Source organism: Empidonax traillii, unplaced genomic scaffold, assembly GCF_003031625.1.
Source record: "Empidonax traillii isolate 1590-97213 ecotype Southwest subspecies unplaced genomic scaffold, ASM303162v1 scaffold1015:size517714, whole genome shotgun sequence".
NCBI classification, from domain to species: Eukaryota; Metazoa; Chordata; class Aves; order Passeriformes; family Tyrannidae; genus Empidonax; species Empidonax traillii.
The window spans coordinates 189,374-205,842 of NW_020956208.1; the positions used below are offsets into that span (position 1 = coordinate 189,374).

Genomic DNA, 16,469 nt, shown 5'->3' on the forward strand with positions numbered 1-16,469 from the left:
ATATTATTATTTTCCCTGGAAATGGAGGGAGTTGGCGGTTCCTGGCTCTGCATCAGGGCTTGCTTTGATGGAGGAACTTGATTTTTTGTCCCTAATCAGGCTGACACGCGTGGTGTGTGCGCAGCAACGCTGGGGCTTGGCCTTTCCCTTGCACAGTCCTTGTTTTTATTTCATTGCCTCAGAAAATGATGGATGATTTTAGCTTATTTTCCATCTATTCATGTTTTTTTGCTGCTGTTTCAGCCCAAGATGGTAAAACCAGAAATAAGGGGCTGAATCAATCCTTTTGGTTAAATAAGCCACATTAGAAGATAGAGAAGGAGAAGGGATTAGTGAGGCGTGCCTGGCGTTCACAATTAACTGATCTGTTAATCACTGGAGCGGCTGCTCCAGTGGTGGGAGAAGGTCTCTGGGGATGGGGATAAAGGGTGCTGCTCTCTGAACCCCCTTTTGGTGAGGGGGTGCCTGAATCCAATAGTATCCGGGTGGAGGATGCTCTGGGCACCCCTGGGAAGGATGCCCGGATCCCGTGGCACCAGTGGGTAGCCCCAGCCCCAGCCCTGCTCCGTGGGCTGCTCCCGTGGCAGGGGGATGGGAGCTCAGGGGTGCAGCCCAGGGGGGCCGTGCCGGTGCCTCAGTTTCCCGGGAGCTGCACGCGGGGGGCACAGCCGTGTGCTGGCACAGCCGTGTGCTGGCACAGCCGTGTGCTCGCACGCCAAATGGCAGCGGATGGTTCGGGGCCGCCTGGATGCGTGTGGGTGAGCAGAGCGCGCGTCCTGCGGGCTGTGAAATTGCTTCCCTGGAAGCTGCCCATGGACACGGGGATTAACGTGATGCCAGGGCTGTGCCTGCACCAGGGAGTGAGGAGCCTGTGGCTGGAGGGGGCTAAGGGGCATGAGTGTTTGATCCTGCCCAAATCCCATCCGAATCCTGCCCCAATCCTGCCCTGCTCCCTGCCCCAATCCTGCCCTAGTCTTGTGTCGCTCCCTGCCTAAATCCTACTCTTCTCCCTGCCCAAATCCAGCCTCTTCTAGGTGGGCGGTGCTGCCCCAGGCTGGGATCCACGGTGGACGAGGGGACGGCGGGGGTGGGGGTTGTGCGGACCATGCTCCCAAGGTACCAGAGCATCCGTCAGCTGCTGGGTGACCCTACGAGCCCGCACCCCACCAGGGCAGCCCCCCTGTGCCCCAGGGCAGCTGGGAATCACCAGCGGGGAAAATGATGCATCGAGGGGGGCCATGCGGGAGCGGGGCGGGGGGGCGTCTCGGTGTCCTGTGCCCCGTGCCCGCAGCTTTCCGTGCCGTGCCGGTGCCCGCGGGGTGTGCAGGGGCCGCGGCGGGGCCGGGAGCGCTGCGGGAGCCCCGGCTCGGCCCTTCCGCACACGTCAGCCGCGATCGCCGCCCGCGCCCGCCGGGGGAGCCGAGCGGCCGCAGCATCGCCCCGCCGGCCGCCGGAGCCAGCGGGGCACGGCCGGGCGGCCGCAGCCGGCCCGGGAACGTGAGTCAGCACACGGGCACGGCCCTGCTCCGGGCAGCGCCGGCGGGACCGGGGCCGGGACCCCGCCGGGACCCTCCGGCCTCTCCCCATCCCTGCCCGGACCCGGCGGTGGGGGCTGCGACCTGCGCTGGGTGGGCGATGCAACAGGCTGGGGGGGGGGGTGGGGGGGGGCAGCAATGTGGGCTGGGCTGTGCCAGCTGCGGGGCGGCATCTGTGGGGTGGGAGGGCAGCCTGTGTCTCATTGTCTCTCACTGCATCCCATTGCATCCCCACTGCACCCCACTGCACCCCACTGCATCCCATTGCATCCCCACTGCACCACACTTCATTCCACTACATCCCTCTGCACCCCACAGCATTCCACTACACCCCACTGCACCTCTCTGCACCCCACTACACCCCACTGCATTCCACCGCCCCCCATTTCATCCTGGTACGTCCCACTGCGCCCCGTTGCACCCCACTATACACCACTTCACTCCATTGCATCCCAGTGCATCCCCCTGCATCCAGCACCCCCCTCTCCCTCTGCCAGTGTTCTGCTCCCGTTTCCCAGGGCTGGCTGTGAGGCTGGGACAGGTGCTCCTGGGGCTGGAGCTGTGGTCTCACTGCTGCCACCAGCCCCCCACCTGTCCTCACCTGCTGGGCTGGCCAGGTGAGGTGGGTGATCCCTGGCTTGGCACGCCGACCCCGCTGCTGGGGGTCACTGGGTGCTGGGTGGTCCTGGGCGCTGGGGCTGCGGGTGATGCAGCAGTTCTGGGGGATGCACTGAGCTCGCCATTCTCAACATGACCTCTGTGGCAAGGCCAAGTGCCAAGGCCATGGGAGGTCATGGCATTGGTGCATCCCTGTTCCTGCTGGGAAAGTGGAAGGCAGGGCCTGAGGATGTGAGGCAGGATGTGGTGGGGGCCCTGCCTTCTCTGGAGAGCCTTGGGTTGCTTCACGCTGCACACAGCCAGCCCTGTGCCCTGGTGCTTCCTTGTACCCTGGTGCCTGCCACGTCCTGGTGCCCCCTGCACCCTGGTGCTCCAGCAGCTGCCACTGCAGGTGCATCTGACCTGGTTTTGGGATAACTTGGCCTCTGAGATGGCACCGCATTTCCCATCACCGCACCCAGCGCTGGTGCTGTGGGTACATGGAGAGCGGCTGGATAGTGGCACTGGGTCATGGCAGTGGTGGTGCCCAGTCTGGGCTGATCACTGCTCCCAGAGAGCTGGTTGTTCAGGTGAGGAAACGGGGACAGGACAAACCGTGTCTCACTGGCCTGCTGGCTCATTTGGGAAGCTCTGGTTCCCAAACTGAGGGGTGGCTCAGCTGACGGTCCTCTCAGAGAGGCTCCTGTCCCTGTGCTCTGCTCCTTGTCGCCGTTCAAAGGCTCTTTTCAGTGAGTCATTTTCTCTTTTGCTGTCCCACTATCCAGGGAAAATGGTGACGTTGGCGGTACAAAGTGTGTTCACCATGGAAACCAGCTGGAAGGGGGGGCACGCCGCCCCCCGCTCCTCCCAGGTTCGGCTTTGCATCCCGAGCCTCAGAAGATGGCTCTGGAGCTCCTTCCACACTCCTTGGCATGGCTGAGCCGTGCCAAGGCCCGTGGGGCCATGTGCCCGCTCACTGCCTAGCTGGGAGCCAGGGTGCCCATGCCTGTGCCGTACGGTGCCAGGGAGCAGCCAGGCACTGCCAGTGCCCACCGGGGCAGCAGGACCTTCCCCAGCCCCCTGGTGCCCTTCAAGTGCTGGTCTCAAGGGCACATGGGAGTTGGTGGCGGTCCTGGCATGGGACAGTGTTGTCAGAGCACAGGGACAGGGATGTTCCGTGGTCCGTGTGCTGGAGCCACGTGTGTGCCACGAGTGTTCCCCAGGGGCTTGGCACAGGCTCGGTGACCCAGGGAGGGCCTGCAGTGCCGGTGGGGGTCTGTGTGGGGGGCACAGCTGAGCACAGGGGCACCTGCCCCAGGCCCCAGCCCTGTTGTCCCGCAGGAGGGCACTGTGCTGGGCGCTGCAGGGCTGTGGGGGTCCCCGATGACCAGCTCTGCTGGCAGCATTGCAACCTTCCGGCTGCCTCCCACCACAACGGCGCCGGTTGTTCAGGCAGGCTCTGGCTGGAATAGTAATGTGGCAGCTGCAGCTGGCAGCGAGGCCTGCTGGGGACGGCAGCTGGGACATGGCCACCACCGCTGCCACCGTGGCCACCGTGCCCCCTGCCACCCCGAGCGACACGGCACCGGCTGGAGTGGGGTTGTGGGTGCTGGGATTTGGGGTGAGCCGCTGGCCAGAGGATGCGATGCCCAGCCGGAGCAGCCCTATCCCGTCCCTGTGCCTGGTGTGGGGCTCGTGGAACCAAATTCCTGTCTTTCCAGCTCCCACAGCTGCAGCATCTGGCCAGCCTTGGGATGTGACTGTGCTGTGGCCAAACCCCCTTGATGAACCCCCAGATCCCATGACCCCCACCCAAGCACAGCCTGACCCCTCCCTTGGTGCCCCCAGCCCCCTGCCCTGACCCCCTCGTGTCCCCACAGACGGCACCCCCCTTAGCGAGCTCTCCTGGTCCTCCTCGCTGGCTGTCGTGGCTGTTTCCTTCTCGGGGCTCTTCACCTTCATCTTCCTCATGTTGGCCTGTCTGTGCTGCAAGAAGGGGGACATCGGCTTCAAGGTGAGCTGGGGGGTCCCCGGGTTCTGCAGGAAGGGATGGAGGTGTTCAGAGGTTCCCAGTGCAGGATCCCCTGCCCCAGCACCAGGGCTGGGTGCGTCCTGGTTCAGGAGAGCAGTGCTCAAAGAGGGGGTTCAGACCCTCACTGCCTGCCAGGGGCTGTGGAACTCAGCATCCCTGGGGGTCGTATCCTGACTCATCCAGGATCCCAGCTCCACAGAGCATGGATATGTGGGGTTCAGCATCACTGAGGGATCGTAGCTTGACCCATCCTGGCTCCCAGCTCCACGGAGCGTGGTTGCTGTGGGGTTCAGGATCACTGGGGGTCGTATCCTGACCCATCTGTGCTCCCGGCTCTGCGCAGGGTCAGGCCACGCCACGGTTAAGGCCCTGGCGGTCCCACCCTCACGCCCCCGAGGGTGGGAGGCACCCTGACCTCACAGGCACAGAATGTGCCGAGAAAACGCTTTTTCCCTAATTGCTGGGATTTTTGTGGAGGCTTGAGGCGCCCGCAGCAGGAGGGGGTCAGGCTGGGGGGGACACGCTGGGTGTTGTGTAACGTCCCACACCTCTCTGGGCCGGGGGGACAGTGACCCCCACGGCCCCCGTGCTGGCTATAAAGGAGCGCGGCCGGGCCGGTGTCCGGCGGGACACGGCGCATGGCACACAGCGGCACATGGCACACGGCGCGGTGCCGGCGGTGTCAGCAGCGCCATGAGGCAGAACTGGGCAGGGCGAGATGCTCACCGTCACCTACCTGCTCGCCCGGGCGGCCTTCGGGGGCCGGGGTGTGCCAGGGTGGCACCGCCAGGTACTGGGGTGGGTTGTGGGGACGGGGTGCCATCCCCGTGGAGGGGGCAGGGTTGTCTGAGTGGAGGGTGGGGTTTGAGGGTCCCCGTGCCTGGGGGTGTGGGGCAGAGGGGTGTGTGGGGCACTGCTGGCAGTGGGGAGCCCTTGGGGTCAGTTGTCTCTGCTCGGTGTGTCCCCCCCCCCAATCCCCTGGAGCAGGAGTTTGAGAACGCCGAGGGGGATGACTACGTGACGGAGCTGTCGGCCCAGGGCTCGCCTGCCCCCCAGCATGGCCCCGAGGTCTACGTGCTGCCCCTCACCAAGGTGTCCCTGCCCATGGCCAAGCAGCCGGGGCGCTCAGGTAAGCTGGGGAGGGGGCAGGACCCCTGAGAGCTGTGGCTGGGGGGGTCCTGCATCACAGAGCAGTAGAGTGAGCTGGGGACGGTGGGTCTCCCCTGCTGAGGAGGGACAGCTCAGAGAGCCCTGAGCAGGGGACAGGCAGCCGAGGTCCCTGGGGAGCGCTGCGAGGATTCCCCTGTGCGAAGATCCCTTGTTCTTGTCCCCAACCCTGGCAGGATGGGATGGGACACGGACACTCCAAATGGTGGCACCCGCAAGCCCCAGTCCCGTGTAAACAAGCCCATGAGTGGGAGAGGAATGTGGGGGGTGCTTGGCTGTGCCCCCTCCCTCTCTGTGTCATTCCCCACCCAAAGAATGGTCGTGGTGGGGGGGGCCAGCGAGGGCCAACAATGGTCCCATTGCTGCCTGCCCTTGGCACGGGCACCCGAGGGGCAGGACTGCGCTGGGGGGGCTGGGAAGGGGCTAAATGCCAGTGCTGCGCCGGGCTCAGCTCCGCCTGCCCTGCAGAGGAGAAAGGGCAGGGATCCAGCGCTGCTGCCACCCACTTTGGGGACACCGATACCCCATGTCTCACCACCATGGGAGGATGCCTGGAGAGGAAGATGCCTGGGATGCAGGGTGCCAGGGCATGGATTCTCCGGAGCATCCCAGCGTGGCAGAGGGCCTGGCACCGGGTGACGCGGTGGGGATGGCAAGGGCTTGGCCGGGACTGGTGGGGGATGGCAGGGGGCAGGGGGGCACCGGGAAGGGGGGCATGCGTGGTCAGAGGGACACGCGGGCAGCTGGGTGTGCTCTGTTACAGTGCAGCTCCTCAAGTCGGCGGACCTGGGGCGGCAGAGCCTCCTGTACCTGAAGGAGATCGGGCATGGCTGGTTCGGCAAGGTGAGCCCAGGGGCAGGGACCCCCCGACACCCCACCCCGGTGGGACGCGGGGCCCCGGCTGTGCCAGGCGGGTTCAGGGTGTGGATGGAGGGACGAGCCTGTCCCTTGCCCCAGGTGTTCCTGGGGGAAGTGAACTCGGGCATCAGCAGCACCCAGGTGGTGGTGAAGGAGCTGAAGGCGAGTGCCAGCGTGCAGGACCAGATGCAGTTCCTGGAGGAAGCGCAGCCCTACAGGTACCTCTGGGGTCACTCCGCGGTGCCGGGAGCGAGGATGCTCTGGGATGGTGGCAGGTCCCCTCTATGGCACCTTTGGCTGCCAGGCAGAGCCGTGGCTGTCCCATGGAGGTGCCAGCTGAGCTCTCCAGCAGCTCAGCTCCCTCCCAACCCGTCTGCCTGGGGCTCATTGGGGCAGGGCTTGGGCTGTGCGGAGCCACTGGCCATGGCGAGGGGCAGCAGTGAGGTCATGGGCAGAGTGGGGGCTGAGGGGGGGCACGGGGCTGCTCCTGCTTGGGCACAGCTGAACAAACGTCCCTTTGTGGTGAGCCTGGGGCGCTGGGACATGCTGGTACCCGCTCCGGCACTCCCGGCAGCCCCCGCGCCCACCGCGGTGCAGGAAGGGTGACGGTTCCCGGGGGGCTCCTGCCGTCCCCTCACCCCAGCCCACGCAGGGCAGTGGTTCCGGGGGGGTTGCCACTGTCACCCCCAAGCACAGCCAGGGCAATGGGGTGCTGGGACCAGCCCCCAACCCCCTGGCACAGTGCCCATGTGCCCCCATTGCTCTGCCCGCACAGAGCCCTCCAGCACACCAACCTGCTGCAGTGCCTGGCCCAGTGTGCCGAGGTCACCCCCTACCTGCTGGTGATGGAGTTCTGCCCGCTGGTGAGTCCGTGTCACCCCTGTGCCCCCCGTGCCCCATCCCACTGCCCACTGTGCCCCCATGGGCGCCGGGCACGTCCCAGCCCCTGTGGCCGAGCCCGCGGAAGGTGACAGTGGCACTGCCCGCAGGGTGACCTGAAGGGGTACCTGCGGAGCTGCCGGGGGGCTGAGGCCATGACCCCGGACCTGCTGACCCTGCAGAGGATGGCGTGCGAGGTGGCCTGCGGCGTCCTGCACCTGCACAGGAACAACTACATCCACAGGTAGGCTGGCCTGGGGGGCAGGGGGAAACTAGGGGTCCGGATGGGGGCAGTTCCCAGGATGCCAGCGTTCCTGCCCCACCACTGCTCCTCCTGCCCAACAATATCCTGGTGCTGAGTGAGTTGCAGACGGAGACTCCAGCATCAGTGATTTTGTTGAGGAGGGGGCGTGCTGCCATCGGGGGCCACTGGAGTGTCCCCACTTGAGCCCGGCTCTGCAGGTGGGTCCCCATGAGGGTGCCCAAACTGTGGTTGGGGGGATGTGGGGTCCCCAGCTGTGCTGGAGGGGGACTCCCCTGTGGGCAGCGCAGCTTTGCGGGGCCCTGGCGTAACGGGGGTCTCACGTGTACCCTGTCTGCGTGACCCGCCCCGGGGCTGGAGCAGCTGCCCAGGAGCCCAGCCCTGTGCTGGGGCTCACGTTGCCCGGGAACACCCGCTTTCTGCTTGGCTCGGCGCGTGACGGATGGACGGACGGACAGCGGCGCAGCTGGGGCTGCGCAGGCATTCCTGCTGTGCACTGGCTGCCGCGTTATCGGCACGCCCGGCGCTGGGCACAGGGACGCGGGGACGGGGCTCTGCCGCCGCTCGGCCGTCCCGCTGCCCCCGAGGGGTCCCTGGTGGGTGCCCCCCGACCCCCCGGTGGTGGTGGGTGTCCCCCGACCCCCCGGCAGCGGTGACAGCTCCGGGTTTGCTCGGCAGCGACCTGGCCCTGCGGAACTGCCTCCTCACCGCCGACCTCACCGTCAAGATCGGGGACTACGGGCTCTCGCACTGCAAGTACAAAGTAAGGCTGGTTGGAGGGAGGAGGGGGCTGGGGGCTGCGCACCGGGACCCCTGGGGCACCCACATGTACACCCACTCTGGCACATGCCATGCTGAGCCTTCCCCTCCCCACACCCGCACACATTCCTGCTCCCCAGCAGTGCTGGGGCACCCCCTGGGTTTTCTGGAGTGCAGGGGGGGTGCAGACCACCCTGTGAGGGACTCTCAGTTCCCCACAGTTTGTCCCCCTGAGCATTAAGGGTTTTTTTTTCCCTCCCCCAGCACCCTGGCCCCCTGCCCAGAGGGGTGCCACGCAGCCTGGGCTCTCCAGCGCTGCCTGGGCTGGCCCGGACGTGCCCCTCTGCCAGGAACAGGTCCCTGCAGGCAGCTGCCAACACGGCTTGGGGTTGTCCCCCTGTCCATATGTCTGTCTGTCTTCTCTGGGCTGCCTATGGCTCCTGGCAGAGCTGGAATCGCTGGGCTCGGGGGCTGGAGGAGCTCAGAGGGGGAGCAGGGAGAGGGGGGAGGAGGGGCAGTGGGTGCCAGGAGGAGCAAAGGGCAGGCTGGGGGCAGAGCTGGGGGGGGACTGGGGACATGGGACAGGCTGGGGGCAGGGGGTGGCGGGTGCCGCGGCACGGCCGGTCCCTGACGCCCTGGATTGACGTTCTCTTCTCGTACTGACCCTGCACACTTGGCAGGACGACTACTTCGTGACGGCCGACCAGCTGTGGGTGCCGCTGCGCTGGATCGCGCCCGAGCTCATCGACGAGGTGCACGGCAACCTGCTCGTGGTGGACCAGACCAAGGCCAGCAACGTCTGGTGAGCGGGCCTGGGGGGGCGGGGGGGCTGCAGGGGTGGATTGTTTTTGGGGTAGCTGGCTGGTAGGGGGGTGGGGGTCTCCCTGCACCCCCAGCATCCCACCGTGCCCGCAGGTCGCTGGGTGTCACCATCTGGGAGCTGTTTGAGCTGGGCAGCCAACCCTACGACCACTACTCGGACCGACAAGTGCTGGCCTATGCCATCAAGGAGCAGCAGCTGAAGCTGCCCAAGCCGCAGCTGAAGCTCTCGCTGTCGGAGCGCTGGTGAGGAGCCCGTCCTGCCCCCTGCCCTGCCCCACCCCGTGGTGGGCGGGGGGCCAGGCTGACCCCGGCCCCTCACCACAGGTACGAGGTGATGCAGTTCTGCTGGCTGCAGCCTGAGCAGCGCCCGACAGCGGAGGAGGTGCACCTGCTGCTGTCCTACCTGTGTGCCAAGGGGGCCACGGAGGCCGAGGAGGACTTCGAGAAGCGCTGGAACTCCATGAAGCCCAACGGCAGCGCCGGCGGCAGCCACCACGGCCCCGAGCTCTCCTCCTTCCCACTGCTGGAGCAGTTCTCGGCCGACGGCTTCCCCTCGGACGGGGACGACATCCTCACCGTCATGGAGACCAGCCACGGCCTCAACTTCGAGTACAAGTGGGAGCACACCAAGACCGAGCACTTCCAGGCCCCGCTGGGGTCCCTGAGCCCCACCAGCGCTGCCCGCTACCACGACCTCTACTACCCTGCCACGACGGCGGGGCTCAGCCTGGGGGTCTCCCCCTCCTGCTACGAGTGCAAGGCCGGGGCCTGCCCTGGGGTGCCGGTGCCTGGCGTGGTGCCCATCCTGGGTGCCCACAGCCCCTCTCTGGGCAGCGAGTACTACATCCGCATCGAGGGCCCCGGGGAGGGCAGCGCCGAGCTGGACTACGCCATGTGCACCTACAGCCCGGCGGGCGAGCGGGGGCCCCTGCGCCCCCCGTCCTGCTGGAGAGCCCAGGGCGGCCGGAGCAGTGGAGCCTACGACTCTGATGGCAGCCCCACCGTGTCCCTGAGCATGGAGCCACTCCTGGGCCACGCGCCGGCGGGAGAGCCCTCCTGGGAGTGCGCCGAGTACTACCCCTACCCCTGCCCTGGGCAGGAGCCGCGGGGCTACGAGCCGTCCCCCAGCCACGGGGCCGAGGGGTACCTGCTGGAGGAGGAGCCCCCCCAGCCAGCCAGCCAGGACTGGCCCATCCCCAGCTTCCAGCCCAGCATGTTCACTGACCCGCTGGGCGTCTCGCCGTCAGGGAACTGCACCTACAGCCCCCGGAGGTACGGGGGGACACCGGGGCAGAGCGCGGCCCCGCCGGACTGTGTGGCGCTGGATCTGGGCGAGGACAACCCCCCGAGTGCCCCCCACCCGCCAGGTGCCAGCCCCCCGCCTCAGCGCCACCCCTGGGTCTCCAACAGCTCCTCCAACAACAACATCGGCAGCGGCAGCCCCCGTGAGCCCCCGGCCGGCGACAGCTGGTGCTATCGCCGCATGATCACCTTCCGCGGGCTCATGGCCAAGCCGCTGGGCACGGTGCCACGCGGCCAGCCCCAGCTCGGGGGGTCCCCGCCGGGACACGACTTCCGCTGCCCGCGGCAGGATCAGCCCCCCGCCATGGCCGGCGGCTCCTCCTCCCCGTGCCGCTCGCCCTCCCCGCGGCTCCAGGCCTGGCACGGCCGTGACTCATCACCCTGCGGCCGCGCACAGGCAGTCACGCTGGCGGGCAGCCCCGCCACGCCGTGGGGCCCCGCCGCGGCCCCGACACCTGCGCCAGGGGCCCCTCGAGATGCCCACCCGGATGAGAGCGTGGCAGGGGGCAGCCCTGCCTGCAGCCCACTGCCCCACGCCGCTGGGGGGCCGGGGGAGGCCACCCCCATGGCTGGCACCACCGCCCCAAACCCCGGCCTGCCCGTTGAGCCTGGCACAGACAGCGTCCAGCCCACGGCAGAGCCCGCCGAGGCTTCCACACCGATGCCCACGGAGGCCGTGGCTGAGAGTGGCGCCTGTGCCACCAGCGACGCCGACCGGACACCGGACAAGACCTTCTCCAGCGGCAGCTTCCCCAGCGTGGACGAAGGCAGCGATGAGGACACGGCAGAGCTGACCTCCGGCGTCTTCACCGACTTCTCTGCGGACTACACGGAGCGGACGGAGGCAGCCCCAGCACTCAGGTCCCTGCAGAAGCAGGTGGGGACCCCGGACTCGCTGGAGTCACTGGACATCCCCTCCACGGCCAGTTCCTGCGAGGTGCTCAGCCCCGGTGCCTTTGTGCCCTCTGGCCAAGCCCGTGCCCTGGACAGCGGCTACGACACCGAGAACAACGAGTCCCCTGAGTTTGTCCTCAAGGAGCCCCACGAGCCCCGAGAGCCAGAGGCCTTCAGCCAGATGGCAAAGCCGCCCCCGGGGCTGCCAGGGGGTGAGGGCGAGGGTCCAGCCCCCGAAACGCGGCTGCCCAGCGGCCTGGGGGCTGAGCTGCACAGCCTGGCAGAGAAGAGCCCCTACCGTGACTCTGCCTACTTCTCCGACTGTGACGCCGAGGCTGAGCGCGGCCCCAAGGACGAGGGGGACAGTGATGGATCCCACACCCCAGAGGCAGAGGAGGGTCCCCGCTCCCCTGAGCAGGATGTGGGGCGAGGGGAGGACCCGCTGCACCCGCCGGGAGCACCCGGCAGCCCCCCAGCAGCTCCTGGTGTGGCGGTGGCAGTGCCTGTGCCAGTGGCGCGGGCTCTGGAGGGGGACTGGGAGGGGGCTGAGGACAGGAGCACACCGGCCGGCCCCACGGAGCAGGCACCTGGCACCGAGCAGTGCCCCGCTGGCACGGGGCTGGTGCCGGGCAGCCCCCCGCGCCCCGACACAGACATCTGTCCCCCAGGCTCTGTCACCCCCAAGACTTTCCTCTTGACCCCGGTGCCTGCGAGCCCTGGGGAGCCACTGGCCACAGGAGGGGCCCAGGTGCCTGACGGTGCCCCTGGACTTGGAGGAGCTGTGGCAGGGGATAAACAGACTGTGCCCCCCGTGCTGGGGCCTGGGGATCTGCGGCTGCCCCCAGAGGTGACCGGGGTGGGTGATGCGCCGGGGGGTCCCAGCACGCTGCTGCCCAGGGCTGAGCCAGCTCCGGGCCTCTCCCCGCTCCCGTCGGCCCCTGAGCGCCGCGAGGAGCCGGAGGAGGAGGATGAGGACACGGAGGACAGCGACGAGTCGGATGAGGAGCTGCGCTGCTACAACATCCAGGAGCAGAGCGAGGAGAGCGAGGAGGAGCCGGCGGCCGTGCCCATCGTGGTGGCCGAGAGCCAGAGTGGCCGGAACTTGCGCAGCCTCCTCAAGATGCCCAGTCTGCTCTCCGAGTCCTTCTGCGAGGACCTGGAGCGCAAGAAGAAGGCCGTCTCCTTCTACGATGACGTGACCATCTACCTCTTCGACCAGGTGGGTGCCCTGTGGGGGCAGTGCCAGGCGCTGGTCACGGTCCCACAGCATTTTGGTGGTGGGAGCCATCCCCAGCTGTGCCCCCACTGAGGTTCCTTCTTGCTATTTCTCCATCCTCAGGAAAGCCCCACGCGGGAGCTGGCTGAGCAGGGTTTCCCAGAGTCCCCCCTGCCTTCGGGGCAGCCCCCTCTGCCTTTGGGGCAGCCCCCTGCGAGTGGCAGCCCCCCCAGCCCCACAGACAGGCTCGGAGCCTCGGACGACTCCTCAGATGGCAACGCCTCGGAAGAGAGTAAGAGACCAGGGGGTTGTGGGGCTGGTGCTTAGGGGGTGATGGGGGGCAGCAATTATGGGATGATGGGGGAGCAGTTATGGGGTGGTGGGTAGCAGTTGTGGTGGGACCCCGTGATGGGCTTAACTCCCTCCCTTCCTATCGCAGGCGGCGGCTTTGAGTGGGACGATGACTTCCCGCTGATGCCGGTGAAGCCGTCCCTGGTGTCCTCGCTGCCGGGGACGCCGGCAGAGACCCCCGCGGCCGTGCCCGCCCTGCCTGCCCTGGTGCCGGCACAGAAACAGGTGCTGCCCATCCAGTTCTCCCGGTTCACGGTCTCGCCCGCCCCAGTGTCCCGGTTCTCCATCACCCACGTCTCCGACTCGGACATGGACTCCATAGGAGGTGAGTCCTCCCCTGTGGGTGACCAGGACCCCTATCCCTGCCGATGGCACTGTGAGCCACGGGACACCCTGGCCTTGTGCCCTGCGGGACGGTCACCCCGCGGAGGGCGGGACCCTCTCACGGCCCCTCTCTGCTCGTTGCAGGCAGCAGCGAGGACGGTGACCGGGAGTGAGCCCGCGGGGACGCGGCCGGCATCGCCCCGGCACCGGGGAGGCGCAGGACGGCGGGGCCAGGCACGGGGACTGCCCGTGGGCTCCCGGGCCCTGCTCTGGATTTTTTAGGCAGATTTTCTCGGAAGGAACTCGTTTGCTGCTGCGAGTGGGAGTGGGGCCGTGCCCCCCGCGGGGCCAGGCGGTGGGTGACGGTGACGGCCGTGCGTGTGTGTGCGGTGGCTGTGTGCGTGCGTGCGAAATACACACTTATATATATATATACATATATATATATAAATTATAGCGTTTAAAGGGTAGTGCCCTGACCTTGCTAACATTTGCGGAGTGTCCCCCCCCAGTGAAGTCCCCCCCCTTGGCTTCTTGCCCACGCGTGCTCCCCGAGGCGGTGTTTGTCCCCACACCTCCTGTGCTGTCCCCTCCCCATGCCGTGCGCTTGGTCTTGCACCTTGTGGCAGTTTGGCTGCCCCAGGGCTGCCCCACAGCCACCCTACAGCTGCCCCACGGCTGCCCCACAACCACCCTACAGCTGCCCCACGGCTGCCCCACAGCCACCCCACAACATTCCCGAGTGAGGAGCCACTGGCTGCTGCCACTCTTGATGTCACTCCCTGTGCCAGGGGTGCCACTGTCTCTCCAGAGTGGGCACCATGGTTTTTGGGGCTTGGGGGGGCTCCCCTCCCTTGGCTTTCGGGGAGCAGTCCCAGCGGGGGGATCCTGAGGGCTGGTGGAACCGTTGCCCACTGTGGCAGGGAACGACACGTGGAGGGCTGGTTAGGGGGGAACATCCCCCCACCAGGACCTGCCAACCTGACTATTTTTGTATTTAAACAAAAGGATTAAAAAAACCCACCCCAAACCCACCCCAGAACCAAAACTCGCTGTTGATTGACCCCACATTGACGCAATTTTAAGTTATTGCTGCCAAAGAGACGTATCGAGTCGGGGGGAGGGGGGCAGGGGGTGCTCGTGGTTCTTTGTTACATTTTTTTTTTTTTTTTAAATTTGGTTTCTTTGTTATTTTTTTTTTTTAATTCATTCGAGGCTTAGGATAATTGTGCAATTGCAGCTTCCGGAAGGAAATAGAAGTAAGCGGAGCTGAACGAAACCTTGAAATCAGGGCTGGTTCCTTTTGGGGTCTATAGACCAAACCCTGAGGTGAGAAATGTCCCCTCTGAGCGCCCCCCGCCCCATGTCCTGGCTCCTGGTACCCCGTGTGGGGCACACAGATGTCCTCGTGCACAGACGTGCACCCACGTGGGATGGGGCTGGTGCCAGGAGTTTTGCTCCATGCCATGGGATGATCCATCCATCCTGGGCTGGACACATCTCTGGCACCAGGACCCTGTGGGATGAGCCCATCCCCAACCTGGCACTGTGATGCCACTCAGGTTCCAGCCAGGTGTTCCCATGCTTGCCCACCCTCTTCCCACCCATCCAGCATGTTTCAGCCCACCCTGGAGCTGTATCCCAACTGGAGCCCCCTCAGTGCTCAGAAGGCTGTTGTGGGGGTGACGGGTCCCAGGGGACCCCAACTTCAGCCCCAGGGTGGCTGTACCCCCCATTGCTGGTTCCTCCCCACCACTGAGCAATTAATGCCTTATTTAAGTGTTTTATTTAAGTCCCTACATGGCCTGTAACTCCTCCCCCCGCAATTCTCTCAAGCTCTTCCCTTACCCTTTGCAGCTGGGGGGTCACCCCCTGCACTGGCCCGGGGTGCTGCACCCATGGGTGCTGCCCATGCAGGAGTGGGATGCTCCTGGGATTCCCTTCCCGCAGCAGCCACCCTGCTGCCCCCCCTGCCTCCCCTTCTCTGCACACCACCAGCACCATGGGTGCTCACCCCCCAACCCCCTTGCACCCAGGGGTGCTGGTCCAGCCCCCCACCCCACCCTGGGTTTGGTCTATGGCGCCGCAGGTCCCGGCTCCGGAGGGTGGATGAGGACAGAGCTGTGGCTTGGGTAACTTTTTTAATAGAAAGGCTCTTCTTACATGGTCTATTTTCTCAATACGGGTCATAATTGCTGTATTTTTTATCAGTGCTGATTTCCATACAGCTCCCAGCATGTGTGTCAAATCTCATCGGCCCAATAATAAAGTTTTTAAAATATCTTAAGCTGTTTCCTGCCCCGATCATTGCCCGGCACGCAGGATGGAGCCAGCTCGGGATGGACCTGGGGCCAGGCCCCGCCTCTGGCCAGGGAAAACGCTGCAGGAGGGAGGGGTGGGAGGGATTTCATTGCTCATAAATTACTTTTTCTCATAAAAAATTATTTCAGGTTACGTCTTGCAGGTGCCACCGAGCCAGGAGGTGCGGCGAAGCCCCCGGGGGCTGGTTGGAGCCGGGGTGGCTGCTCAGGGGTCCCGGGGGGGCAGCCCCTGGCACAGGGGTGGAAGAGGACAACGCTGTGGCCGAGGGGACCCCAGACCTGTCCCCACCCCGGGCTGTGACCACCAGCCCTCTCCCACCCACTGCACCGTGTGGAGCCCTTCCCCTCACCCCTGCCCCGTGTGGTCCCCACCCATCTGCTCCAGCCCTGGGAGAAGAGGAGGCACAGGAGAGGGAGACGAGGCACATCATGGAGCAGGGAACCCTCGTGTACAGCTGGAGCCTGGAGAGAAACTGTTTTCCTGCAGCAGAGCTGGAAACCCCGTCGGAGGGGACGTGGGAGAGATGAGCCACCACATCCCGCTGGGACCCAGCCCCGCGCTGGCACCGCTCCGTGCCCGGCCGAGCGCCCGCTGCCCAGACTGTGGTGACCAGGACGTGCTGCACTAGTGATTGGGAAGTGCAAAATGAGAAATACAACGGAAAAAGCAAAAACTCTGTTCGGCATCAACTGCTCACCCACGGGAGGCACAATTCCTGCCTGGAAACCCCCTTCTCCCTGCTTTTGGAGCAAGGACAAGACTCCTGTGCTGGCTCCCCGGAACTGCAGAAGGGCCCGGGAGCCACCTCACTCGTGGGCACTCCCAGCAATAAGCTTAGCAAGTGTGTGTGTATATATATATTTATATATATTTATCTCTATCTCTCTCTCTCATGCAGCCCTAGAAACAGAGGAAGAGCAAACAGCCAAGCAAGAGGTCTGGAGGGAGCTCCTGTGCATGGGGGCAGGGCCCCCCAACCGCCCCAGGCACCCCAAGGCTTCCACACTGCCCTCGCTCCACAAGTGGTTTTTTTTCTAGCTTATATTTTACAGCAGTACCGTAATTCCCTACAGTATCCCGAGCCCTGGCACTGCAGGAGCTCTGGGAGCAGAGCTGGCCCCGTCCCAGCAGGGGCTGCAGTGCCAGCAC

The 16,469-nt window shown here is 65.8% G+C and overlaps 1 protein-coding gene across 5 annotated transcripts in view; it reads left to right on the forward strand.

Annotated features, from left to right (window-relative positions):
• Nucleotides 1-16,467, forward strand: part of AATK (apoptosis associated tyrosine kinase) — a 22,077-nt gene extending 5,610 nt beyond the window's left edge. The window contains exons 2-15 of one of the 5 annotated variants that reach the window (XR_003573530.1): nt 4,013-4,146; nt 5,152-5,293; nt 6,095-6,174; nt 6,289-6,407; nt 6,965-7,052; nt 7,179-7,312; nt 8,009-8,093; nt 8,752-8,891; nt 9,005-9,154; nt 9,236-12,326; nt 12,447-12,615; nt 12,763-12,999; nt 13,143-13,353; nt 15,449-16,467. Coding sequence is in view for 4 of the 5 variants with exons in the window: in XM_027904133.1 (XP_027759934.1) it covers nt 4,013-4,146; nt 5,152-5,293; nt 6,095-6,174; nt 6,289-6,407; nt 6,965-7,052; nt 7,179-7,312; nt 8,009-8,093; nt 8,752-8,891; nt 9,005-9,154; nt 9,236-12,326; nt 12,447-12,615; nt 12,763-12,999; nt 13,143-13,171 (4,598 nt within the window). In the remaining variant the exon portion in view is untranslated. Of the gene's footprint in view, nt 1-1,601; nt 1,629-4,012; nt 4,147-5,151; nt 5,294-5,787; nt 5,975-6,094; nt 6,175-6,288; nt 6,408-6,964; nt 7,053-7,178; nt 7,313-8,008; nt 8,094-8,751; nt 8,892-9,004; nt 9,155-9,235; nt 12,327-12,446; nt 12,616-12,762; nt 13,000-13,142; nt 14,683-15,448 lie in introns of those variants that run through there. The other 4 variants (XM_027904136.1, XM_027904133.1, XM_027904134.1 and 1 more) reach the window with 4 other exon arrangements.
• Nucleotides 16,468-16,469: the final 2 nt, after the last annotated feature.